The sequence below is a fragment of the Mytilus californianus genome, unplaced genomic scaffold (genome assembly GCF_021869535.1).
Source record: "Mytilus californianus isolate M0D057914Y unplaced genomic scaffold, xbMytCali1.0.p SCAF_1, whole genome shotgun sequence".
NCBI classification, from domain to species: domain Eukaryota; kingdom Metazoa; phylum Mollusca; class Bivalvia; order Mytilida; family Mytilidae; genus Mytilus; species Mytilus californianus.
Genome location: NW_026262581.1, coordinates 107,032,042 through 107,059,150, shown reverse-complemented (window position 1 = coordinate 107,059,150; position 27,109 = coordinate 107,032,042). Strand labels below are relative to the sequence as shown.

General features: G+C 33.9%; 2 protein-coding genes across 2 annotated transcripts in view; both read right to left on the bottom strand.

The window, feature by feature from the left end:
- LOC127729098 (uncharacterized) overlaps positions 1-27,109 on the bottom strand; it is a 56,812-nt gene that overhangs the window by 20,894 nt on the left and 8,809 nt on the right. Inside the window, exons 2-4 of the mRNA XM_052236756.1 lie at positions 20,584-20,650; positions 3,372-3,482; positions 252-1,940 (exon numbers count right to left, since the gene is read on the bottom strand). Of these exons, the coding sequence (XP_052092716.1) occupies positions 252-1,940; positions 3,372-3,480 (1,798 nt within the window). The 5' untranslated portion in view covers positions 3,481-3,482; positions 20,584-20,650. The remainder of the gene's footprint in view (positions 1-251; positions 1,941-3,371; positions 3,483-20,583; positions 20,651-27,109) is intronic.
- The window catches only part of LOC127729108 (TBC1 domain family member 25-like), a 447,590-nt gene continuing 438,694 nt past the window's right edge, over positions 18,214-27,109 (bottom strand). The window contains exon 7 of the mRNA XM_052236767.1: positions 18,214-18,487. The gene's annotated coding sequence lies outside the window, so the exon portion shown is untranslated. The remainder of the gene's footprint in view (positions 18,488-27,109) is intronic.

Sequence of the window (27,109 nt, the reverse complement as noted above, 5' to 3'; positions counted from 1 at the left end):
TTAAAGCATTTTTGAGTTACTATTAGACATGTTGACGACGGACGGACGGACAACTGTATACCATAATATGTCCCGTAAAACGGGCGTATAAAAATTATCAAAATATTTCACATTATGAAACATGTTTTTTGATTTACTTTGCTTTAACAATATTTTTACTTTGGCATCCACACTACCCTGAACAATATCAGGAAAGAAACTACAGGAAGTATAATATATAATATTTTTGAATTGAATACAAGTTCACCTACCATCAGATCTAAAACTACTTGGATGACAAAACACAGCTACACATCCTTCAAAGTTAGGTGGAATTGTGTCACTATTGACTTCTTTAAACTTTGACCATGTTCCACCAAACTCTGTTCTTGTGAATAAGAAATCTAAATGACAATGAGAATCTATATAGTTTCCTTGGTGTTTCCTACAATTCTCCATAAACCGTATTTTCCAGTTAAAGGTCCATGATGACTGACTCAGACTGTCAGAATCAGTTTCATTTCGTGTGTTTTTCGGATACATAGCAAGTCTATCTTTAAATGTTTTTTCATTATCCATTAGTTTGCTGTTATTAAGGAACCTCATTCTTGCAGTCATTCCCCGCATAGATACACTTCCACGTTTTAATGTACTTTCTTCATTTTCTTCTTTTTGAGACTGAGAATATTTTTCTGGTGTTTGAGATATTCCTGAGTCTGTTGGACTTGTGGTATTTTGCCTTGATGAGAACTCTGCTTGACAAGATTCATTTGAAAGGCGACTATTGTTTCCAATGTTTGGACTGGGTGGTGTATAGCCAGCTGCTATCATTTCTTGACTGACCCAACCAGGATAAGTGTATGGAGGAAACATCATGGAATAGCCACTCAAAGGGGAATCATTACATGAGTCTGGACTCTGCCAGAATGTTGCATTCCAATGAAGCTTCTTCGGTTTGACATCCCTTTCTGTACTCTCCTGTGATGCCACACTAATAATTTCTGACCCATCATCAGTTAAATCAACCAAATCATTGTCTACAACTGCTTTCTTAGTCTTGTGATATTTAGGAAACTTTTGATTAAGAACAGTTTGCAGTATTTGATAATTACTGATTGTTGAGGAACAATCCTGAAACTTTGATGATCCATCATCTGAGTCCTCTGTAATTTCTCCTTCCTCAATTTCTGGATGGACATCACTTGAACCCCTTGTTTTAGTTTTCTGACAAGATTCTGTGTCAGGTAAATGCTTTGAATGAACATGATTTTTTCTCAAATGTATCTTTTGTTTAAAAGAATTTTCTTCCTCAGAATTTGAATCATGTACTTGTATAACATCATCCTTGCTCTCTTTTAATCTTTTCTCACCCTGTGATGACCTTGAACGATCATCTTCAGATTCCTCTGTTTCACTATAAGAATAGTCCACTAACCTTTTTCTAGGAGTGTCTTTATCTTTACCCAATAATTTTCTAATGGCAGATAAAGGTGATACTTTGTCGCTTGAAGGTTTTAATTTCTTTTCTTTTGGCAAAATTGGTCCAATAAATCCTGGTGAGCCTTCTACAACAACTCCACTGTCATTTTGATCACCATTTTCTATTTCTGACTTATGTCTATATTTCTGTTTAGAGTGTGTATTTTGATTGTTTTTTGGAGAAGTTAAACCATGATAAAATCCTTGTGCACATACTATTGGTGATATAACAGTCCTAGATGACTGTGAACTTTGGACCATGTGAACAGGTACATCTTGAGGTCTTGGCTGAGGACCACGATATGACATTCTACAGTGGGAAATCAATGGCGCACTATGCATCCTGTCCCAAATCTGTTTGGAAGGTGGTGGTGGTGGAACCCCTGGGAAAGGCATTTGTGGTATCATTCCAACTGGATAGATAACTTTCCTGGGGGGACCTGCTAATCCTGGAGGTAACATGGTATTCTCATCTCCACTCTCTACAATAATAGTTCATTGTATTAATTTAATGTTAGATCAATTAGTAAATTTCGTCTTTTCTCTTAGTATGATCTCTTCTGAAGATATGTTTTATTAGACCTTTATATTTAAACTGATATTGGGACCAGTCAGTAATTGTGACTGGATAGTTTTACCTAACACAGGAACACTTTTCTGGTCATACAGTGACACAAAGAGTAATTACTATATAAAGGGCTCAAATTAAACACTAATGTCATATAAAAACAATTATTAGCCAGGGTTAATTGGCAGCCTGACTATCAAGAGTGGAGAAATATTGTAGTCAACTGGGTGAAGTGATAGAACCTGTTCGTCAAATAATACCATTAAACTGCTTACTGCAATGTTCTAAATGAATATGACTGGAAATTACACAACAGAAATTTAATCAAAGTGTGGTTTAACAAAATTTGAATGCATACAGAACAATTTGAACTCCGAGCTATTGCTCATAAATGTAGCCCTGCTATAAGTTTCAGTGAACAGGAAGATGAGCAACTAGACATTATTGAGATGGAAGCCATCTCTGTGGGCCCCGCTGTAAATAACGTGTGGTAAAAAATTTGTATGGATAAACTGATATGAAGCACTTTTTTAAGTTATTAAGAATTGTTATGGACGGACGGACTGACCGACAGACAGACAGACGGACCTTTGACCTAATAAGTTGTACATACATTATGACACAACCTCTAGTGTTGGTTAATATACACGTCAAGTATAAACTTTGAAATCATAACGGTTCTCAAGATATAGAGCGGACATGATCTGTACCATAGGACATGGGGTTGTCAACTGAAACCAAAGTTTTTGACCTTGACCTTTGACCTAGGAAGTTGTACATACATTATGACACACCCTCTGGTGTTGGTAAATATACATGTCAAGTATAAAGTATGAAATTATAACGGTTCTCTGTATATAGAGCGGACACAATTTGTTACGGACGGACAGACTGATCACTATAGCATAAAGGCGGACCCGCCATTAGGCGGGGCCCTAATGAATGTGAAAACACATCAAACAGTATAAAAGACTGCTACGGTAATATAATTGCAGAATACCTAGATGAGAAAAAAAATCATCATGACCATAATGTGTAAGATTATACATGTACAATATATATTCTAAGTAATTAGTAAACAGGAAGCGGAAGAGCAATGAATCAGAAAATGCATCACAAAGTATAACATGCTCACATGAAGCTCAGATTTGTAGGTCCTGAGAAAAAGTTTATGGGACAGACAGACATAAACAAGTATACTCCCTCTCCTCTTTTCCTCATTTTGTATATTCTCTGTATCCTATATTCCATATGGAGATCAGTTGCTAAAAATCTACTTCAATGTATGTTTCACAAGTAACATATTTCAAGTTTGTCTTTATTTTAAATTGACTTTTTAACAAACCTTTTATGTGGGATCGTGTGTAATTATCATGTTCTTTACTTTTCTGGTCTTTGCTTGCTTTGTTGTTGTTGACATCAGGTATAGGTACAGTATGGTAAATACCTTCCATGTCTGAAAAATTTATATAACTTCAATTTATACTAAGATGGATTCCAGTGACTTCTAAATGAAAGAGCAACAAGCATTCTGAGGGTATTACATTGCAGTAAAATATCCCCTACTTGCAAGATTATTGGATGTGTTTATATAAGACAAGCGTTCCATTAAAAGAGAGGTCAGATGGAGTTTCACACAATGTATCATGCCAATCAATGAAGTTCTGTTTACTATATAGTGTTTATAGTGAGCTTATTCTGATTATCATGATTAAGAAAATTGTATGACCTCTGAAAGAGTTTAATGAGAAGCAACATGTTCATGAATCAGACATAATTACTACATGCATTACACATTTCAATTGAAAAGTCAACTTATTATTTTTACGGTTATGCTGATTTCATTGTTCTTTGGTTGCCTTTTTTCTTGACATCAAAATAGGAAATTCAGATGAAAGCAAGAAAATCGGAAGTCAGGATTGCATTTTCACCTAAGAAGAACTGGCAACTCTCATGTTGATTGAAAATAAAAGAAGAATGTGTCCATGGGACACAGATGCCCCCACTTGCAGACCTGCCAACTTTTGAAAATCCCCATGGGGGATTTAGTGCGTGACCAGATTTTTAAGGGTTGACATTTTTGCGGCGTTTCTGTATGCAGTTTTATCCTCTTGAAATAGTCTCATATCTCTTCTTTTTTTTTTTTGGGGGGGGGGGGGGGGGGGGGGGGGGGTAATTGATGATGAGCTAATAAGCCTTGATTTCTTTTATTTGCATGATTCTTGTACTTATTAATTGGCAAAATAACTTAAGAATAGAGAAAAATGGCCAAAAAATTAAAGAATACAAAATAAAAGACCCCCCTTTTCCCCCCTCCAAAGACCTTTTTATCTTTGCACCATGAATCAAAAGACCTAAACCTAAATGTCCTAAAGTTAGAAGGATGGAGACAGATCTTGAGTTAGTTTATCAGTAATGAGTAAATGGATAAAATTTTAGTTATCTTTCTTGGTATTCAAAGGTGCTCAAACTTGCAGAGGCTTATACGCAGAAGTGAATACAATATGGCGTCGGTTTTAAATTAGAACTGGACAGAAACATGTCTGATTTCAAAAACTTCACAGATTTCAAGATAAACGATGTTTCATAATGAGTTCATTATAGTTGTCGCCTTACAGTTAATTATGTTTTTGTCATGATGGCATGGTAAACGTTGCAAAATGTGATTGTATGAAAAATTGATAAAATTGAACTGACCAATTCTATTTACAAATTAATTAATTTTGAGGATCAACATGACCCATCATGCCCATTGGATAAGTAGATTACCTGTATCAACAAATTATGACACCTGTTGTGGCTGTTGATTAACTTTGGGTCGTAAACTTGTCATAAATATGTCGCCAGGTAAACTTATAGATTTACAGAAATTGATCAGAAAAACTTCAAAATCAGTAACCAACAATTTTTTCTGGTAGATTTTGTGAAAATCAGGATTTTCACTTGTTTTAAAATAGGTCTGCGCTTGTAAATATACAAGTCATTGTACTAATTCAAACCAATTGACAATTAATTCAGCAATTACTCCATTTATAAAGGGACATAACTCAAGAACAGTGACAGTGACGCCACCCAAATCATATCTTGATCTGTGTTTAGTGGTTATAAGCATTATGCATAAGTTTCATAACATTTGGTTGAGGAAAACTAAAGTTTGAGTGCAGATATGGCAAAATTAACAAATTGTCTATTTATAAAATGACATAACTCAAGAACAGCAATGAACGTTGAAAGTGACGCCACCTTAATTTGAAATTGATCAGTGTTTGGTGGTAATAAGCATTGTGTATAGGTTTCATAATTTTTGGCTGAGGCATGTTAAAGCATGTAAAGTAAGAGAACAAAAACCAATTTTGGGCCGTACGGATGGACAAGGGTCAACCTAAATATAAAAAAATAATTAACACGTCAGGAAAAGGATAAATCGACTAGGAATTAGAGAAATATTGTTTCACACTCGAATTTTGAAATACAGCGATTTCTGATTTGTAGCTATGTTTGACTCTATAATTCCAATATGTACCTTCAAAAGGATACTGTAGCCAGTAATCTTGGCAAGTCCTGATCTCACATAGTCGTGGAATCTGACACATACAAGTGTGCCATACCCAGTACTGTTGAACAGAAGGATGACAGTTGCAGGTTGATAAATCTGGATAGAAGTAGCTCATATAATGATTATCAACATCCTTTTCACAAGTATTTTGTTTTGAATGTGATTCTTCTTTTGCTTTGTTACACCCATCCATATTAGAATTAACAAAATCTCCTGTATCATGTGTACAAGGGATGATGTGCTGATCATTTTGCACTTGACAGTCTTTTTCACTCTCATCTAGTGTAATGTTCTCTGTAAAATGTCCATCCAGAATTTCATCTTCAATGTCATTTTTATTGACATCTAACTGCCCTGACTCACTGTTTTCATAATCAGACATGGTGGGAACTCCACTAAGTGTACTTTGTGATTTAGGGCTAAGTAATTCACATTGAGGCATAGATGACACAGATGCAGAATCACACTCCACATTCAAATGCCCTAAATGTACATCAATGAAGTTCTGGTTAATTATAGTCTGAGGTGCCTTACATATTTCCTGGTTTACCTGATTTATGTCCATCTGTTGATCAGTTGTTGTTATTTTTTTAAATAAATTCTCTTTATCAAGATTCTCTTGATTCTCATCCAAGCTATCAATATTTATCAAACTACTTTCCCAATCCTCTGGAGAATGATTTTCTCTCTTTTTAGACTGATTATCACTATCCGTCTTTTCATTAGAATTCAGTTCGAACTGATTCTTAACACTAAAGCCTCTTCTTTCCTGTACTAACACTTTCTTGTCTTCAACATTTATAAATTTACTCAAATTACATTGAAAATCTGGTGACAAACAACCTCTCCCTTTTGCAAATCTTGGAATAAAAGATTTCGTATAACTAGGCTTCTTGACTCCATCACTATCAGGTTCAGCAAAGTTTGGTGACACCTGTTCAGTCTGATAATTATCTGGTTTCTGAAGATGATATGGTAATGGAGTCTGCTGTGCTTGACACTTTTTAACAGTCAAATATGAATGACTGACTGGAACAGGTGAAAGTTTGGGTCTGACTGTTTGTTCAGTCACTCTAACATTTAACAGCTTTTCTGTCTGTATGCAGGCTGATCGATGATCTTGTACTTCGAATACATCACTTGTAGACTCTTCTTCTGTTAGGCTGCGATCAGATATTATGTACTGATCAACAGGAACAAGATCTGATTCCCAGTCTTCCTCCTGTCTTACCAGAGAATGAGGATCTGATGCAACGGTCACTTTTCCTCTCCCTATCATTGGAACTCTGTTAACATTAGATGTTTTGTCATCTACATCCAACTGACATTGCCATTGTTTTTGTTCCTCAAGTAATAAATTCCTTTCAGTTTCTTTATGTTTAAAGTTTTGAACAAGTTCCTTAATTTGCATATATGGACTGCTTGAAAGACTATGAGATCTCTTGTTTTGCTCCAGAGCGGGTAAACCACTTATACTGTATGAAGGGAACCGTTCCAGATCTTCGTCAATATTATCATTCCTTTGTGTCCCTGTTTTACAGCTTTTGTCACATTTTATATCTTTCACTTTTTGTTTAATCAAAGTATCATAAATGTCCCCATGAGCTGAAACGTCACTTTCAAACTCTTCTCTAGCCTGAACATGTGTACAATGTTTATTTTCAGCTTTCTGTGAGTCATGTATGTTTAAAGCATTCAAGTCTTTATTGTCTTTTCCACCACTATGACTTCTTAATTCACTTTCTTTATTTGATTCAATACTAATGTCACTATCTTCTGAAAATATTCTAATGGATTCACATTCAGAAATATCACTCATTTCAAAAGTTTTGTAACTTTGTCCTAGGTCTGAAGTTTCATTGTTTCTACTAATGTCAGATAATTCTAAATTATCACGAAATTTTTCACATATTTTTCCTTTTCCACATCCTTCAATGTTATTAACAACTTGTTTTATTTCATCAGTTTTACATAAAGGTTCAGTATCAATTTCACTTTTTTCTTTATCAGTTTCAAAAGGTTCATCAATAACATATTCATTTTCATTATGGTCATGTTCATGATCTGTTTCTACGAGATCAGACAAAGTTTCATGTTGGATATCATGTTTTCTGACATTTTTGTCTTCTTCATTTTCAGCAGTAGTCATGGTAGTTATTTGAGAACTTTCTTCTACACACTGTCCCATATACTTTTGTATTTCCAAAGAATACCCTATTTCATTAGACTCCTGTTCATGATCAGTACATGTAAGTGTTAGGTTATTTATGTTTTCATTATGTGGTTCAATTTCATTAATCTGAGATGATGTGTTCAATTCATGTTCAAGGTCAACAAGATTAAATTCAGTATTCCCACTATCTCTAGCAGAAGAAACTGCATCTAAAGAATGCTTTACATCATCTTCCATATTTTCTCTTTCAACAGATTCAACATGTTCTTTTTTAATTATATTATGATTAGCATTTTCAGTAAGTTCTGTCTGAATAAATTTTTTATTTCTTTTGTTATATTCAGTTTGCAATAAATTCATATCAGCTGTATTCTCAAGGTGTTCATTCCTAATTTCACACTCAGATTTGTCAATGACAGATAGATCAACAGTGTCTTTACACATATTATATAATCCTTCAATACTATCACTTGTCCATCTTGTTTCTACTGAATTCAGTTTATCCAATTCCTCAATACTACAGATCTCTGAATCATTTCTGATTTTATTTGTGATCTTATCTTGCTCTATATAATCACTATTCTTAACAGGAACTTCCAATGTTGATATGGATACCGCAACTTGGATGAGATCTTGACCATTATTGCCATGAGAAGACAGACCTTTCTTTGGATAGTTATCTGGAATCCACTTTTCTGTTTCAATCTTTTCAAAGTTTTCATTTTGATTTTCATGATATAAAACTTCCTCATTATTTATCCCTTCTACATGCCAGTTCTCATGAGATGTGCCAGAATATGTCAGTTTAATTTCTGTCTGTGGAATTTCAATATCAGCTGTTTGTATTCTATAACTAACATCTTCTACTTCCCAAGTGTCCTTTTCCCTAGACCTAACAGCTGCCTGTACTCTAGAATTAACATTTTCTACTTCCCAAGTGTCCTTTTCCCTAGACCTAACAGCTGCCTGTACTCTAGAATTAACATCTTCTACTTCCCAAGTGTCCTTTTCCCAAGACCTAACAGCTGCCTGTACTCTAGAATTGACATCTTCTACTTCCCAAGTGTCCTTTTCCCTAGACCTAACAGCTGCCTGTACTCTAGAATTAACATTTTCTACTTCCCAAGTGTCCTTTTCCCTAGACCTAACAGCTGCATGTACTCTAGAATTAACATCTTCTACTTCCCAAGTGTCCTTTTCCCTAGACCTAACCTCTGAATTATTAATGTGTTCCTCCATTATGTTGTCAGAGTTCCAATCAGAAAGATTTAACAATTCTGTTGACCAATCTTCTGATTGACCTGATTCAGTGTTACAATGGACTTGTGGAATGACACCATATTCTGTTTTTCTGGATGGTATACAATTTTTCGGATAATGCAGTTCTTTGTTAGATCCTCTACGAGTACTTCCACAAGTTCCTCTTTGAGTATTACCATAAGCTCCTCTATGCATATTATCATGACATCCCCTACGTCTATAGTCCCTTGATCTGTTTTGATTATACTGAAATTCCCTATGATTTCTTTCTCTATGAGAAATATTCTGTTGGTGTCTGTTTTCATACTGATGAGAAAAGTTATGACTGGAAGTTCTATTTAATTGAGAATTTGGGGGATCAGAAGATTTTTGATTGTCTACTTCTGGAGATTTTCTATTGCTGAAATCAATACGCTTCCTGGTCAAAGGCATGTTATTATTTTCATCAGAAGACATCTTTTCTTGATTAACGTGCTCTTGCGTTTCTCTTAACTTTAAAAATCTTGGTGGAGTTTGTGCTTTTGGTAGATGATTATATGGTCTGAATTGATAGTCATTATTCTTAATTGGTGTTGTCTGAAATGGTCTTCCATGGGCTACTTTGGCTTCTGTTGGCATTTCAATGTTTATAGACTGCATATTGTTGTTTTCAGATGTTAATAGTTCTGGTTTTACTTCTTTATATGAAGTTTGTTGTACTTGTTTATCTGGTGTTATTTCTCTACTAGGACAATGTTGTTTATCTGGTGTTATTTCTCTACTAGGACAGTGTTGTTTATCTGGTGTTATTTCTCTACTAGGGCAAAGTCGTTTATCTGGTGTTATTTCTCTACTAGGGCAAATTAGTTTATCTGGTGTTATTTCTCTACTAGGACAATGTTGTTTATGTGGTGTTATTTCTCTACTAGGACAATGTTGTTTATCTGGTGTTATTTTTCTACCAAGACAATGATGTTTATCTGGTGTTATTTCTCTTGTAGGACAATGTTGTTTATCTGGTGTTATTTCTCTACTAGGACAATGCTGTTTATCTGGTGTTATTTCTCTACTAGGACAATGATGTTTATCTTGCGCTATTTCTCTTGTAAGACAATGTTGTTTATCTGGTGTCTTTTCTCTACTATCATGATGTTGTTTATTTAGCATTATTTCTGTACTGAGGCAATGTTGTTTATCTTGCGTTATTTCTCTTCTAGGACAATGATGTTTCTCTTGTGTTATTTCTCTTTTAGGACAATGTTGTTTATCTGGTGTCTTTTCTCTAATATCATGATCGTCTTTGTCATGCATCATTTCCGTACCAGGACAATGTTGTTTAACTTGTGTCCTGAGAGTATGCTGTTTTTCTATTATCTTGTCTTTATTTAGGTTAAGTCGCTTTTCAGATGTAAGATCTTTACCTAGATTATGAAGACCTTCTTGAGTCATTTCTTTACAAGAGGCATGCTGTGTTTCAGGTAATGATTCTATTTGTGGGACAGACTGTTTAAAATGCATTGAATCTTTACTTGGAGAAGTCAATCTTAATTTTTCATTCGACATTTCATTCAACTGTAGTATTTCATGGTGTTCAGGATGGAAAGTGTGATCAGATTTACTGTGACAAATGTGTAGCTGTTTCTCCACAGAACCCATTTCTTTAATTGATCGCTGGAATATTCTTGCACATCCACCACCTACTGTTCTCTTTCGACCTTCTAAAGAAGCCATTCTAACTGAAAAAAAGATAAAACTTAAAGTGTTAAAATAAGAAATCTTCTTAAATAAAAAAACCCAAACTTTTACAATTTAAATACATAGAACAGAATATCTTAGTATCGAATACATAAAATAATCATGAGTTAGCCTTTCAATTTCATGCAAACATTGCAAAATGACATACAAAACTGATGGACAGAAATTTTCTTTTTACTTGTACTTATAGATCCCTTAAAAGACCACAATTACTGTATATCAGGAATGTTTTCAGTGTTTCACTTTTTTCATGGTAGGCATTTCACTGCAAAATTTAAATTGCACAACCATTTTACTGTCCATTTTTAAAATTGCATTGTACAAGACTGTAAAACGCTTACAATGAACACAGCAAAGTTTTATCTCTCCCCTCTAATGCCAAAATGATCCAAACTTAAACAAGAAAATAACCTGACATACAGTATATTAAAATTTACAAAGGTTACTTACCAAATCTTTTTACTTCTTTTATTATTTTCCTCTGAAGATGATTAATTCAAATTCGGCTTTCTCCCACAACTATAAAGTTAGATACATGAATCAAGGGATCTAAATAGTACAAGTAATCAGAAATTATGCCGATATTAAAATATATTCCTGGGAAAATGCTTTCGATACTCTACCACTATGCTAAATGTTTCAATATCTTGACTACACTGAGCTTATTATCCTTGGTGGATAGAGGAAAACCCTGTTTATCCACTGCAAAATCTGAAAGTAGGTTCATTAATGCAGTAGTTTAGCCATACAAATTAAACTATTTTACACTATACCAAATCTCTGAAGGAGTGTAGTGTATACCAATTTACTTAGTATTTTAGATAATTATGTGTCTGAATATATTTAAAGTTCAATATATTCTGGGCAGTTTATCTCCAGATCGGATTCCATATCTCTTTTTACATATGTCATGTATGTAGATCACAGTGATATGCTGTAGTTTTGAGTATTTTTTTTACCACACCAGATTTAATATGATCTATAATGATAAAAGAACAGCCAAGTGTTTCAATGTGCCCCACTTTGCACATATTTTATCTGCTGAAGGGCAATAACTCAAAAAACTGTTTTCAATTAATTTAAAAAAAAAAAAATCTTTCAAGAAATGAAGCCATGAGCTTGCTAACAATGTTATTTTCCATATATTTCTTATTCAAAGGGGTATAACTCCTGTAAAAATAGTTTTATGGCACTCTATCAGCCTTTGATATAAACTTCAAATGAATTCAACAGAAATGTAGGTGTGAGGGTGTTTACAATGCAATATGCTATATAAATTACATTTCAAAATGACACATATAACTCATGAAAAAATAATAGATCAGCACTGATGTGCAAACTTGCCCAATACATTTCTGAAATAAACTCATAACAAACCTACAAGAAATGCGAGAGTGCTTAGTGTGTAATTTTTTATATAATCAATATTTTAAAGGGGTGTAACTCTTTAAATAAACTGCTTCGCTGAGCGCAGCTGGATACGCCCGCAGAGGTCCAACCCTGAACAGTTTGGGCAAAAATGGACACAATATTCAAGCTTGATACAGGTCTGAATTTGGATTGTATTAAATATTGACATATTATAGGTTTCTGAATAAATGTAGTTAAAGAACTTGAAATTGGTTATATGAATTGAACTTATATTCAATTAAAGATTTCTTGCTGTTGTGCAATACACTGTGCTGTTGCGCAATACTTAGTAAATCTGTTGTCAGACTATAAACAATTAAAGTTCAATTAATTCTCAATGTCATATTAGAAATTTATGAAAATGTAAAGGGAACTTACATCAATAGATATAAACAATTCACCAAGGTTTCATGAGAATTGCTGACAGCATTTTTGAGTTATTGTCTGAAAACTGGAAAATCCCCCTTTTTTATGAATAAAACCCTGTAACTCGGAAACATAAAATCTAAACTATATAAAAATCGAAAGGGAGCTCATGTCAATAGATATAAACAATTCACCACAATTTCTTGCAAGTTGGTGAAAGCATTCTTGAGTTATTGTCCGAAAACTGGAAAACCCCCCTTTTTTTAATGAATAAAACCCCATAACTCGGAAACGTAAAATCTAAAATTTATAAAAAAACAAAAGGGAGCTCACGTCAATAGATATAAACAATTCACCAAAGTTTTCTGCAAATTGGTTAAAGTGTTTTTGAGTTAATGTCCGACATGTTGACAAGGGACGGACAGACTGACGGACTTTCTGCAAAACAATTAATACAAATTCTCTTTAATGGACAAGAACTATATATTTTCTTAATTTAGTAAATTGTTTTGTGGTAAAACTATAACAAGCAAAATTTTTGCACTTTAAATCTAAAAACAAGAGTGCACATGTTGAAATGTCTCGCCTGCTTTACTGACCATTGATTTTATGTTGAAAGTCCTATTACTCATAGTAAGTGAGAAATTCACATGAGAAGAAAACTCAATTTTTTTTTCAAGCAGTCGTTGAACCATGACAATGAGGTCAAGGACATTGGACATATGACAGTGCTCTCCCCAGGAATTTTGGATAGCATCACATTTGGCGTAAAAAAAAATTGTATTTATTTTTCAATGTCATTTGTTGCGTCGCGGCAATGCTCTCTTTCTTTTAAGTTATGTTGATTTTTTTCAATTCATAACTGAGAATACAATTAAAGTATAACTGTTCTTTTAGTTTATTTCTTTAATATTCATTTATAGTTACAGAATTATATTTTTCTTGTCAGAAACTACCAACTAAAAATCTAGTACAAAAGAGAACTTCTTTTATATCAAAAAGGAAAAGAAAGTATCATATAGTAATACCATTTCAATTAAAAACTATTCTGTTTATCATGTTTATGAAATTCATTATTTCCTGGGACTCAATGTATCAGTCTCAGTTGTTTCAAACAGATATATGTTTTTAACATTGTTAAACTACTTTAATCAGTAAATTAATTGAAACAATGCATTTACATAGAAATAAATATATTTTGCAAGGAGATCTAACAAATAGTCTGTAAATTCATGTGGAATGAGTAGCTTTCCCTATTGGGATCATTATTATTCTGTCAGCTGTGCCGTTTCTGTGTCTGTAGTTATTACCGTAAAAATGCGGATTTTGATCATAGTTGGTCCGCTTCCGATCCGTAATTAGTACAAATATATCAATGGCGGTCGAAGAAAAATTTACGAAAATAAACAATGTTTGAGAAGCGAATTGGATGAATATATCACGATTTTACTGTAATAAATAGATGAAACATTACCTAAAGGCAATTTTCATCACGTTCTAATGAAGTATAGAACTTATTTTGCCCAGAATCGAAATGTTTTATGTACGCTCTCGAGTACCGGAATGGAAAGAAAACACTTCCTTTACAAGTTGTTAGTTTGAAATAACAAACAACCAGCCTGTTAAGTTCGCTCGTTTTTTTTCTTTTTTTTCTTCTTCTCTTAGGAGACGAATTTGCCTTGATTCAAACGTAGATTTCGAATTGTTTATGATTTTCTCGATGTGAAAATTTTGCAATTGGGCCACGTGTTATCAGTCATGTCATAAGTGTCAGCTTGGGGTATTCGTATCCAAACAGTTATCACCCAAAGGGCAATTAACACCTATTTAATCAATCTTAATTGCCTCTTATGTCTGATTTGAAGGGATTACAATTAAAGGTGATATAATTTTTATGATCCTAAGCGGCAATTCTATGAAAGTTCGAAATTTAGGACATCGATAATGCGGCAGTGTATAGAGCAGACAAGAAAAAAATAGCGTCCTCAAAATAATTATAGCGTCGCGGTAAAAAATTATAGCATCGCGGGACCGGGATGCTAAAACGGCCTGGGGAGATCACTGCATATGACAGATAGAATCTTCGTAACATACAGTATCTGCATACAAGATATGAAGCATCCAGGTCTTCTATCTTCTGAAATATAAAGCTTTATACAAAGAGTTTACGCCGCCGCTGGATAGTAATACCTATGTCTCTCATACTGCGATAAAAGTCGAAGGAAGACAAAAAAGAAATAATTCAAAATTTCATAAGAACTAGTCAGTATTTTTAAAGTTTGTCATGGTTTATTTAATGTACACATATCAGAACAAGAATGTGTCCATAGTACACGGATGCCCCACTCGCACTATCATTTTATATGTTCAGTGGACCGTGAAATTGGGGTCAAAACTCTAATTTGGCATTAAAATTAGAAAGATCATATCATAGGGAAATGTGTACTAAGTTTCAAGTTGATTGGACTTCAACTTCATCAAAAACTACCTTGACCAAAAACTTTAACTTGAAGCGGAACAGACGCATTTTCTATGTTCAGTGGACCGTGAAATTAGGGTCCAAACTCTAATTTGGCATTAAAATTAGAAAGATCATATCATAGGGAACATGTGTACTTAGTTTCAAGTTGATTGGGCTACAACTTCATCAAAAACTACCTTGACCAAAAACTTTAACCTGAAGCTGGACAGATGGACGGACAGACGGAAGATTGAACGAACGGACGCACAGACTGAAAAACATAATGCCCCTAGGTGGGGCATAAAAATAATAGGCATATGGTTTGTTGGAAGATATTTTGAAGATTTATACCAGTTATTCAGCATGATATATAGAATTTGTTGTGTGTCTGGCAATAGATTTTGTTGTGTGTCTCAGTGAAAAGACAATTCAGAAATTTTCCTTCTTATGCTTCTGAAATGAGCAACAGAAAAAAAACTTCCAGAATCAGAGGAGATGTGTTTCAAGAACAACTTGATTGATACCAGGTATATGAAACTGAGAATTACATTTCTTTTTATATTCAATACTACTGAACTAAGCTCTTTTTTAAAATATGACACATGAGATGTAAGTTTACATCATTAAGCGCTAGCCCAATAATAAAATAAACTGTTGATACAGAGATATGTCTTGCCTTTATGAAATTTAAGATAGTATAATGCATATGTTGAAATTAAAATGGCAATACTTTAACATGGAAGCTATACTAAACATTCAAAGTCAACAAACTTTAACTGAAGGTACGTATACAGGGCCAAATAATCTCCATAGAAATCAGAACAGCTGATGTTTTTATAACTGTATACTAAACATCATTGACTTATCATAAGTGGTAAACTGACCTAAACACATTCTTTAACAAGTAAACTTTGCAAAAGTTTCAAAGTCAATGATCCATGACTTAGGTGACAGGGTCATATAATCTCCATCCAGGGCATTGAGATGTGCAAATACTAATACAACTGCATACCAAATATAATTGACTTACCATTAGCATGATTAGTGGTTTATCATTAACTGACCTAATCATAAACTTTAACATGCAATCTAGGCAAATATTTTAAAGTCTAAGACCATTACCATGATTACTGAGTGAGGAGGCAGTGCCTAATAATCTCCACCAATATTAGAAAATCAAATGTTACCACACCTCCATACCAATTATCATTAACTTACTAGTAGTGTTTTTTCTTCAACTGGCCTAATCACAAACTTTAACATGTAAACTAAGTAAAGTTTCAAAGCTGAGAGGACAGGGCCAAATAATTAATCTCCATAAAAATAGTATTTGTTAATGCTTATACAACGGCATACCAAATATCATTGGCCAACAACAAGTGGTTCCCCTTCAACTAACCTAATCACAAACAGTTAATTGTTTTACACTAGTCATTTTGGGACCCTTTATCATGTTTATAGCTTGCTGTTTGGTGTGAGCCAAGGCTCCGTGTTGAAGGCCGTACTTTGAAAAATAATTATTTACTTTTTACACATTGTGACTCATACCACATCTTCTTATTTCTACTTAAACAATGTTGACACAACAGTTTTTATAGGTCATTAATGGTACACTTCCAAAAACATAAACCTTAGTAAAGCCACTGAAACTTTGTTGATGGAATACAAAGATCAAACTTTATCTATAGGTCACTAATGGTACACTTCAGGAAACAGAACCTTAGTAAAGCCACTGAAACTTTGTTGATGGAATACAAAAATCAAACTTTATTTATAGGTCACTAATGGTACACTTCAGCAAACAGAAACCTTAGTAAAGCCACTGAAACTTTGTTGATGGAATACAAAGATCAAACTTTATCTATAGGTCACTAATGGTACACTTCAGGAAACAGAACCTTAGTAAAGCCACTGAAACTTTGTTGATGGAATACAAAGATCAAACTTTATTTATAGGTCACTAATGGTACACCTCAGGAAACAGAAACCCTAGTAAAGCCACTGAAACTTTGTTGATGGAATACAAAGATCAAACTTTATCTATAGGTCATTAATGGTACACTTCAGGAAACAGAACCTTAGTAAAGCCACTGAAACTTTGTTGATGGAATACAAAGATCAAACTTATCTATAGGTCACTAATGGTACACTTCAGGAAACAGAACCTTAGTAAAGCCACTGAAACTTTGTTGATGGAATACAAAGATCAAACTTTATTTATAGGTCACTAATGGTACACTTCAGGAAACAGAAACCTTAGTAAAGCCACTGAAACTTTGTTGATGGAATACAAAGATCAAACTTTATTTATAGGTCACTAAGACACTAACATTATTTAATAATAGACAATAATATCAATACTGTCATGAATGTCAAGCTCTTTAATTAGCTCATGGTGATCATTCTTATCATTAAACCCTTCAAGCAACAGAGGAAAACTCATGAATTCACAAGACCTTTATAGAACAAGAGTGCACACGCTGAAATGTCTCGCCTTCTTTACTAACCATTGATATTATGTTGATAGTCCTAAATGAAAGCTTTACTACAACTATTACATAAACTTAACATGATCTAAGAAAATGAAGTCAAGGTCATATAAACCAAACGAGAAATACATGTACACCTTACAATCATTCATTACACTAAATATAGTTGACCTATTGCTTATAGTTTCTAAGAAACAGACTTAACCAAGAAAACTAAACATTGACCAATGAATCGTGAAAATGAGGTTAAGGTCAGATGAACCATGTCAGGCAGACATGAACAGCTTACAATCCTTCCATACAACAGATATAGTTGACCTATTGCTTATAGTTTAAGAAAAACAGACCGAAACACATAAACTTAACACTGAGCAATGAACAATGAAAATGAGGTCACGGTCAAATAAAACCTGCGAGACTGACATGTACATCATAAAATATTTCCATACACCAAATATAGTTGACTTATTGCATATAGTATTAGAATAAAATGCTCCGCTGGGGCGCAGCTTGATACGACCGCAGAGGTCGAACCCTGAACAGTTGGGGCAAGTATGGACACAACATTCAAGCTTGATACAGCACTGAATTTGGATTGTAATTAAATATTTGACACAGCATAGGTTTCTGACACAGAATGAAAGTGGTCTAAAAACTTAAAAAATTTTAATTTACCTATTCAAACCATATCATTATTATTTGCTTTTATATATAAATCAGAAATAACCAATTTAAAATGTAAAATTTTAAAGAAAAAAAAGGAAAAAAAAATCCACCCCAAATTTTTTGAACCCCCTTATGATTCATCAACCCCAAACTCAATCCCAGCCTTCCCTTTGTGGTATGGTACCTTGCAGTACAATTTCAGAGAGGTCCATAAACTTGAACACAAGTTAGTGTCTGGAAACTAGAAAAATGCTTGTTTTTTTGCCCCTTTTTGGCCCCAAATTCCTAAACGTTTAGGGCAATTACCCCTAAACTCAAACCCAGCTTTCCCTTTGTGATATGGAACCTTGCAGTACAATTTCATAAAGATCCATACACTTACACACAAGTTATTGTCCTGAAACTAGAAAAATGCTTGTTTTTTTGCCCTTTTATGGCCCCTAATTACTAAAATTTTGAGGGAATTACCCCCAAAATCAATCCTAGCCTTCCCTTTGTGGTATGGTACCTTGCAGTACAATTTCAGAGAGATCTATACACTTGAACACAAGTTATTGTCTGGAAACTAGAAAAATGCTTATTTTTGGCCCCTTATTCCTAAACTTTTTGGGCAATTACCCCCAAACTCAATTCCAGCTTTCCCTTTGTGATATGGAACCTTGTTGTACAATTTCATAAAAATCCATACACTTACACACAAGTTATTGTCATGAAACTAGAAAAATGCTTGTTTTTTGCCCCTTTTTGGCCCCTAATTCCTAAAATTTGGAGGCAATTACCCCCAAAATCAATCCCAGCATTCCCTTTGTGTTATGGAACCTTGTGATACAATGTCAGAGAGATCCATACACTTACACACAAGTTATTGTCATGAAACAAGAAAAATGCTTGTTTTTTGCCCCTTTTTGGCCCCTCATTCCTAAAATTTGGAGGCAATTACCCCCAAAATCAATCCCAGCATTCCCTTTGTGATATGAAACCTTGTGGTACAATGTCAGAGAGATCCATACACTTACACACAAGTTAATGTCTGGAAGTTACAAAAATGCTTATTTTTGGCCCCTAATTCCTTAACTGTTGGTACCATAACCCCCAAAATCAATCCCCACCTTCCTTTTGTGGTATTGAACCTTATGGTAAAATTTCATTGAGATCCATTCACTTAAACTAAAGTTAGAGTGCGAAAACTAATGTGTCTTCGGACGACGACGACGACGCCAACGTCATACCAATATACGACCACAAAAATGTTTTTGCGGTCGTATAAAAAAGACCAAAACTCAAAAACTTAACTTTGACCACTGAACCATGAAAATGAGGTCAAAGTCAGATGACACCTGCCAGTTGGACATGTACACCTTACAATCATTCCATACACCAAATATAGTAGACCTATTGCATAAAGTATAAGAAAAACAGACCAAAACACAAAAACTTATCTATAACCACTGAACCATGAAAATGAGGTCAAGGTCAGATGACACAAGCCAGTTGGACATGTACACCTTACAATCCTTCTATACACCAAATATACTAGTCCTATTGCTTATAGTATCTGAGATATGGACTTGAACACCAAAACTTAACCTTGTTCACTGATCCATGAAATGAGGTTGAGGTCAAGTGAAAACTGTCTGACGGGCATAAGGACCTTGCAAGGTACGCACATACCAAATATAGTTATCCTTTTACTCATAATAAGAGAGAAATTAACATTACAAAAAATCTCAACTTTTTTTTCAAGTTGTCTTTGAACCATGAAAATGAGGTCAAGGATAATGGACATGTGACAGACGGAAACTTCGTAACATAAGGCATCTATATACAAAGTATGAAGCATCCAGGTCTTCCACCTTCTAAAATATAAAACTTTTAAGAAGTTAGCTTAGGCAGCCGCCGCCTCCAGATCACTATCCCTATGTCGAGCTTTCTGCAACAAAAGTTGCAGGCTCGACAATAAACTAGATATCATTGAGATGGGAGCCATCTCTGTGGGACCCACTGTGAATAATGTGTGTTAAAAAATTTGTATCTTTATCATTGGACATGGGGTTGTCAACTGAAACCAAAGTTTTTGACCTTGAACCTAGGAAGTTGTACATAAATTATGACACACCCTCTGGTGTTGGTTAATATACATGTCAAGTATAAACTTTGAAATCATAACGGTTCTCAAGATATAGAGCAGACACGATCTTTACCATAAGACATGGGGTTGTCAACTAAAACCAAAGTTTTTGACCTTGACCTTTGACCTAGGAAGTTGTACATACATTATGACACACCCTCTGGTGTTGGTTAATATACATGTCAAGTATAAACTTTGAAATCATAACGGTTCTCTAGATATAGAGCAGACACAATATGTTACGGACGGACGGACAGACTGATCACTATAGGGCGTCCTGCCGAATGGCGGGGCCCTAATAATTATATACTTACTAATGTTTAGTTCCTCTTTTTTTCCTTCCAAATTTTCAAGCTTTATGCACTATTACACACTTTGCTTCTGAAAAAGTTTAGAAATAAATAAAGTTTATTGACTATATTATAGTTCAATAATGAATTTAATTTTTTTCTACAGAACAAGAGTGCACACGCTGAAATGTCTCACCTGCTTTACTTGTCATGATTGAATTTATGTTGAAAGTCTTTAATACGAAGGTTTTACTACAAAGTATGACATAAACTTAACATTGAACATTGACCAATATACCATAAAAATGAGGTCAAGGTCAGATGAACCTTGCCAACAATATGTACACCATATAATCGTTCCATACTCCCAATACAGTGATATATATAGCAATAGCATATAGTATCTGAGATACAGACTTGATCCCAAAAACTTAACCTTCATCACTTATTCATGAATTGATGTTGAGATCAGGTGAACTCTGTCTGACGGACATGTAGACTTCCAAGGATCCCATATACCATATATAGTTCTATTACTCACAAGTGAGGAATCACATGACAAAACAAGAATGTGTCCATAGTACACTGATGTCCCAATCACACTATCATTTTCTATGTTCAGTGGACCGTGAAATTGGGGTCAAAACTCTAATTTGGCATTAAAATTAGAAAGATCATATCATAGGGAACATGTGAACTGAGTTTCAGGTTGATTGGACTTCAAAAACTAACTTGACCAAAAACTTTTAACCTGAAGCGAGACAGACGGACGAATGGGCGCACAGACTGAAAAACATAATGCCCATAAATGGGACATAAAAATAAACATTTTTTCAAGCAGTTGCTGAACCATGTAAATGAGGTCAAGAATGATGGACATATGACAGACAGAAAATTTGTAACATAAGGCATCTGCATACAACTATATGTACAAGGTATGAAGAATCCATGTCTTTTACCTTCTAGAATATAAAAACTTATACAAAGAGTTTATGCGGCTGCCGCTGGATAGCAGCTGCCACTGGATAGTAATCCTTATGTCTAACATTCTGCGACTTCTGCACTGCCTAACCATCAACAATGACAAATTGGATAGCAAAATTAATGATTTTCCTAAATCAAGTTTTTTTTTAGGAAATCCCTTATCTTCTACATTGAACAATTACTTTTTGCAACTAAACTTAAGATGGATCATAGTATGGGAGTTTTCTTGTAAAAAAGCAGAATACAATCAATCTAGATTTTCAAGGTAATTAGAAAATTTTGTGGCATAAATGCATTTCATTTGTAAGACTTCCTCTGAAATAAACAAATTAATGTGATTTTATCCTATTGTCATTAATGTTTTTGTACAATTGCAGTATATTTCTTTATTTATTCAAAGATATTATTGAAACTTGGTACATAACTTGGTATAACTCAATAATCAAAATCGTCTTGGTCTAAAAAGGTCTTTTCTTAAAACATTTTTGGAATTTTTAACAATAACAAACAAATAATTGACTATATTTTACTAGTGTGTCTCTAGTTCGATTGATGAAATGCAACCATAAACCTAATATACAAAGGTTCATGACAGTTTCACACTCAAAACATTCGAACAAAAGTTTAAAAAACTTCATGATGAAACAGATGAAAAAAAAAAAATGTGTCCATAGGATATGCCCCCCCTTGTAGATATGCAAGGTCGATGGATGTACTAATTCATACCTAATGACATTTTGCTTTCTTTGAAACTTAATGACTATTGTTTCTGTATGTTGTCATTAGAGATTGCTTGGGCCTTTGAGTGCTTTCATTGTTCAATAACAAACAATAATGGGGAAACTCGGGAACAGTTTAAGTTACACCACCCAAATTTTAACTTGATCTGTGTTTGGTGGTAATAAGCATTGTGTTTAAGTTTCATAACATTTGGTTGAGTTAGAGTTAGAGTGTGGAAACAGCAAATTTACCAATTTTTTCATTTATAAAGGGACATGACTCAAGAATGGTGAAAGTGATGCACCCAAATTTGAACGTGATCTGTGATTGGTGGTAATAATGTATAAGTTTCAGACAATTGGTTAAGGCAAACTAAAGTTAAACAAAAACCAATTTCTGGACGTACAAGGGTAAACCTTAATGGCTTGAGAAGGCACAAAATATCAATAAACAGCTGCGCCATGAGCGCATGATACGCCCGTCGTCTTGTGTGTGAATTTTTATGTAATAAGCATAAATAGTTTCTGACATACGGCGTGACATGCGAAAACCCTCCTTTTTTTTTTACAAAAAACTCAATATCTCTAAAATAAAATTTTGAATCAAAACCAAAAAGTATACAGATCTTTAGATTAATATAACTAAGAAGTGTGTAAAATTTTAAGCAATAATCATAAATCATTTTTGAGATACGGCGCGACATGTGAAAACCCCCCCTTTTAAAAAAAAAAAAATCAATATCTCAAAAATAAAATTTTGAATCAAAACCAAAAAGTATACAGATCTTTAGATTAATATAACTAAGAAGTGTGTAAAATTTTAAGCAATAATCATAAATCGTTTTAGAGATACTGCGTGACATGTGAAAAACCCCTCCCCCTTTTTTTACAAAATACTCAATCACTCAAAAATAAAATTTTGAATCATCACCAAAAAGTATACAGATCTTAAGGTTAATATAACTAAGAAGTGTGTAAAGTTTTAAGCAATAATCATAAACTGTTTTTGAGATACGGCGCGACATGTGAAAAACCCCTCCCCCTTTTTTAACAAAATACTCAATATCTCTAAAATAAAATTTTAAATCATCACCAAAAAGTATACAGATCTTAAGATTAATATAACTAAGAAGTGTGTAAAGTTTTAAGCAATAATCATAAATTGTTTTTGAGATACGGCGCGACATGTGAAAAAAAACACACACGTTTTAGTTACTAAGTCCCGTAACTCAAAAAGTTTTAATCTTATTTTCACCAAAAAGTATACAGATCGTTTGACCATCATAAGAAACAACTATGTTAAGTTTCATGAAATTTGGATAAGTCATTCTCAAGTTACGGTGCGACATGTTTACGCCGGACAGACAGACGGACAGACAGACAGACGACCGGACATTTGTATAACATAATACGTCCCGTCAAAAATTTGACGGGCGTATAAAAAGTCCAGACCTACCGTTCTTTTTTATTTGGAAATGCACCCAAAAAACATCTTCTTTTTTTTTTGCCTTCTGGCTATTCATATTTTGGAAAATTTGATTCATTTTTCATAAATATACGCTACTTCAAGTATAAAAGGTGTATTAAAAAAGTTTTTTAACTCTAGAGAAGTATCCTTTATTTGAGGGATAGTTACTGATTTGGGGAACTAATCCCCATTTGGCAGGTTGTCACCAAATTGAATGGTAAATTTCTCCAAAAAAAGGAGTGGAAAAATCCAAAGATATAGAAATGAAATTTACCTACATGTAACTCAGTCAGGGGTTATACTTAAACAAGTGGATTTTTTCTAATTACTTCTTATTCTTAACATGCTTAAGGTAGAGTTATATCCTGTAGACATTAAATTTGTTTACTTAAATATTAATAAATAAAAGTAATATTTTCTTTCTTTTTTTTTAATATTTTTTGAAAACATTTCTATAAATGAGTGTTGAATTGTCTGCCATTAATAAGATGATGATGATGATGAAGGATTGCTGCTTAAATTCCAGCGTCAAATTAATATATGCATATTTTTAATGTGCTAGTTCACAAGGTAATAGTCCGCAGGAAGACATATCACCTTATCCGGACACATGATTCTAACTCCGAGCTGACCAGTCTTTGCTCTTACTCCTTAATGCTGCATGCTTAGTGGAGAAGCAGCAAATACCAATTTTAAAGTCTTTGGTCTGACCCGGCCCGGGTTTAAAACAACAACCTCCCCAACTCAAGGCCAACACGCTACCACAAGACAACAGACGCAGTTCTGCCATTAATAGTTGTCTTAACTATTCATAAGGCCAAAAATAAATATTATTTGTTTCCCTTTTTCCCTACCAGGTATTGGTAGGTAGGTTGGAAAATAATTATATTTTTTCCCCAAAAAAACGAAGTTTGTACATGGAAACTGTATAATGGAAAGGAGGAATTTTCACTGACATATACTGATTTAATGTTGCCATCTTAACATTTTGTACTTTAAGGTTCAGTAGTTAACTTAAACCAATGTGGTGGCATTAATATGGTGCACAATATACAAGTGCTTTTAAAACTGATCATTCAATGCTAAAAATAATAATTAAAAAACTTAATACTTCCAAGTCAAAAAGAAAGAAAAAGTTCAAGGCATGTTACATCAAAAACTTCAAATAGAATGAGATGATGCAAGTACTTGAAATGTTAGCAACATGGACTTCAGATATAAAGCATCAAAAGATAAAATAGTTTCTTTCACTAACATGCATTCATTGGCATTGTTGGCATTGACAAGGCATCAGGGATACTTTTATCATTTCATTTCTTTTGAAATTCAATAAAAATTTGTCATTGTCAGCTTTATTCTATCTAATTGGCCTTGGGTTTCTTTAGGGATTGATGAATTTAAGGAAGCCTGTTTTTCCCAATTTACATGAAATAAAATACTTCGCTGAGCGCAGCCTGATACGGCCGCAGAGGTCGAACCCTGAACAGTTGGGGCAAATTTGGACACAATATTCAAGCTTGATACTGTCTGAATTTGGATTGTGGTTTCTGACACAAAATAAATGTGGTCAAAGATCTTATAAATCCATTGCGCAATACTGTGCAATTGAAGATTTCTTCTTGAAACTTTTCAAAAATTCGTACTTTTTAAAAATTTTGAAAAAAAAATATGAATCCCTTAAAAAAATTGGGAAAAAAATCCCCCTTGGAGCAATAACCCCAAAACTCAATCCCAGCCTTTCCTTTGTAGAATGGAACCTTGTAGTATAAATTCAGAGAGATCCATACACTTACACACAAGTTATTGTCTGGAAACTAGAAAAATGCTTGTTTTTGGACCTTTTTTGGCCCCTAATTCCTACATGTTTGGGGCAATTCACCCCAAACTCAATCCCAGCCTTCCCTTTGATATATGGAACCTTGTGGTACAATGTCAGAGAGATCCATACACTTACACACAAGTAATTGTCTTGAAACTAGAAAAATGCTTGTTTTTGGCCCCTTTTTGGCCCCTAATTCCTAAACTGTTGGCCCCCATAACCCCTAAAATGAATCCCAAACCTTTTACTTGTGGTATTAAACATTGTGGTACAATTTCAGAGCAATCGAAATACTTATACACAAGTTATTATCCTGAAACTAGAAAAATGCTTGTTTTGGACCCCTAATTCCTAAACGGTTGGGACCATCATCCCCAACCTTCCTTTTGTGGTATTGAACCTTCTTAAAAAATCATAGAGATCCATTCACTTAAACTAGTTATTGTCCGGAAACCAATGTGTCTTCGAACGACGACGACGACGACATCATACCATTATACGATCCCAAAAAATATTTTGTGGTCGTATAAAAAAAATTCCCTTTCTTCATCAATCTTAATGTAAATTAACCTAGGGCAAAGTGTGAAACAAAAAATTACAGATCAGCATCGTAAATGAAATGTCCTTTTTCTTAAGTCTAGCAGTAAGTATACAAGTTGAATTTGGCTGACTTATGAAGGAATTTTGGCACTTAGCTATAGCCCTCCAACATGGTGACAAAAGGGAACTCTTGCCCAATTTGTGTCAAATCAAAACCTATCTATAGTCGTAGATATAATGAATAAAATGAAATGCTAGTTTGTATTAAAGTTTTAATTTTAATTTTTTTTTAAATATCATATATTCTATTTTATCAACCTCTGAAAGATCCTGCAGAATACAACTCTCTGATTATATTCATTGTATGATACATGTATATCATAACAAGAGTGCACACACTGGAATGTCTTGCCTGTTTTCCTTCTCATTGAATTCATGTTAAGAGTCTGTAATATGAAGGTTTTACTACAAGTATCACATAAACTTAACATTATCCATGCTCTATGAAAATGAGGTCACAGTCAGATGAACCATGCCAAACAGACATGTACACCTTACAATCATTCTATACACCAATTAAAGTTGATCTTTTGCTTATAGTATCTGATAACCTGTCATAATTACGAAAACTTATCATTGATCAATGAACCATGAAAATGAGGTCAAGGTCATATGAACACTGCAAGACAGACATGCACACCTCACAATTGTTGAATTATTGTGCCATTCACCAAATATAGTGGCCCTATTGCTTAGAGTATCTGAGAAATAGACAAAACCACAAAAACTAAAAATTGTCCAATGGACCATCAAATTGAGGTCAAGGTCAGATGAAACCTGTCAGTCTGACATGTACACCTTACAATCATTCCATACACAAAATAGAGTGGACCTTTTGCTTATAACATCTGAGATACAAACTTAACCACATAACTTTAACCTTGATCACTGATCCATGGAATAAGGTCGAGGTCAAGTGAACCGTACCATACAGACATGTAGACATTGCAGGAAACCCAT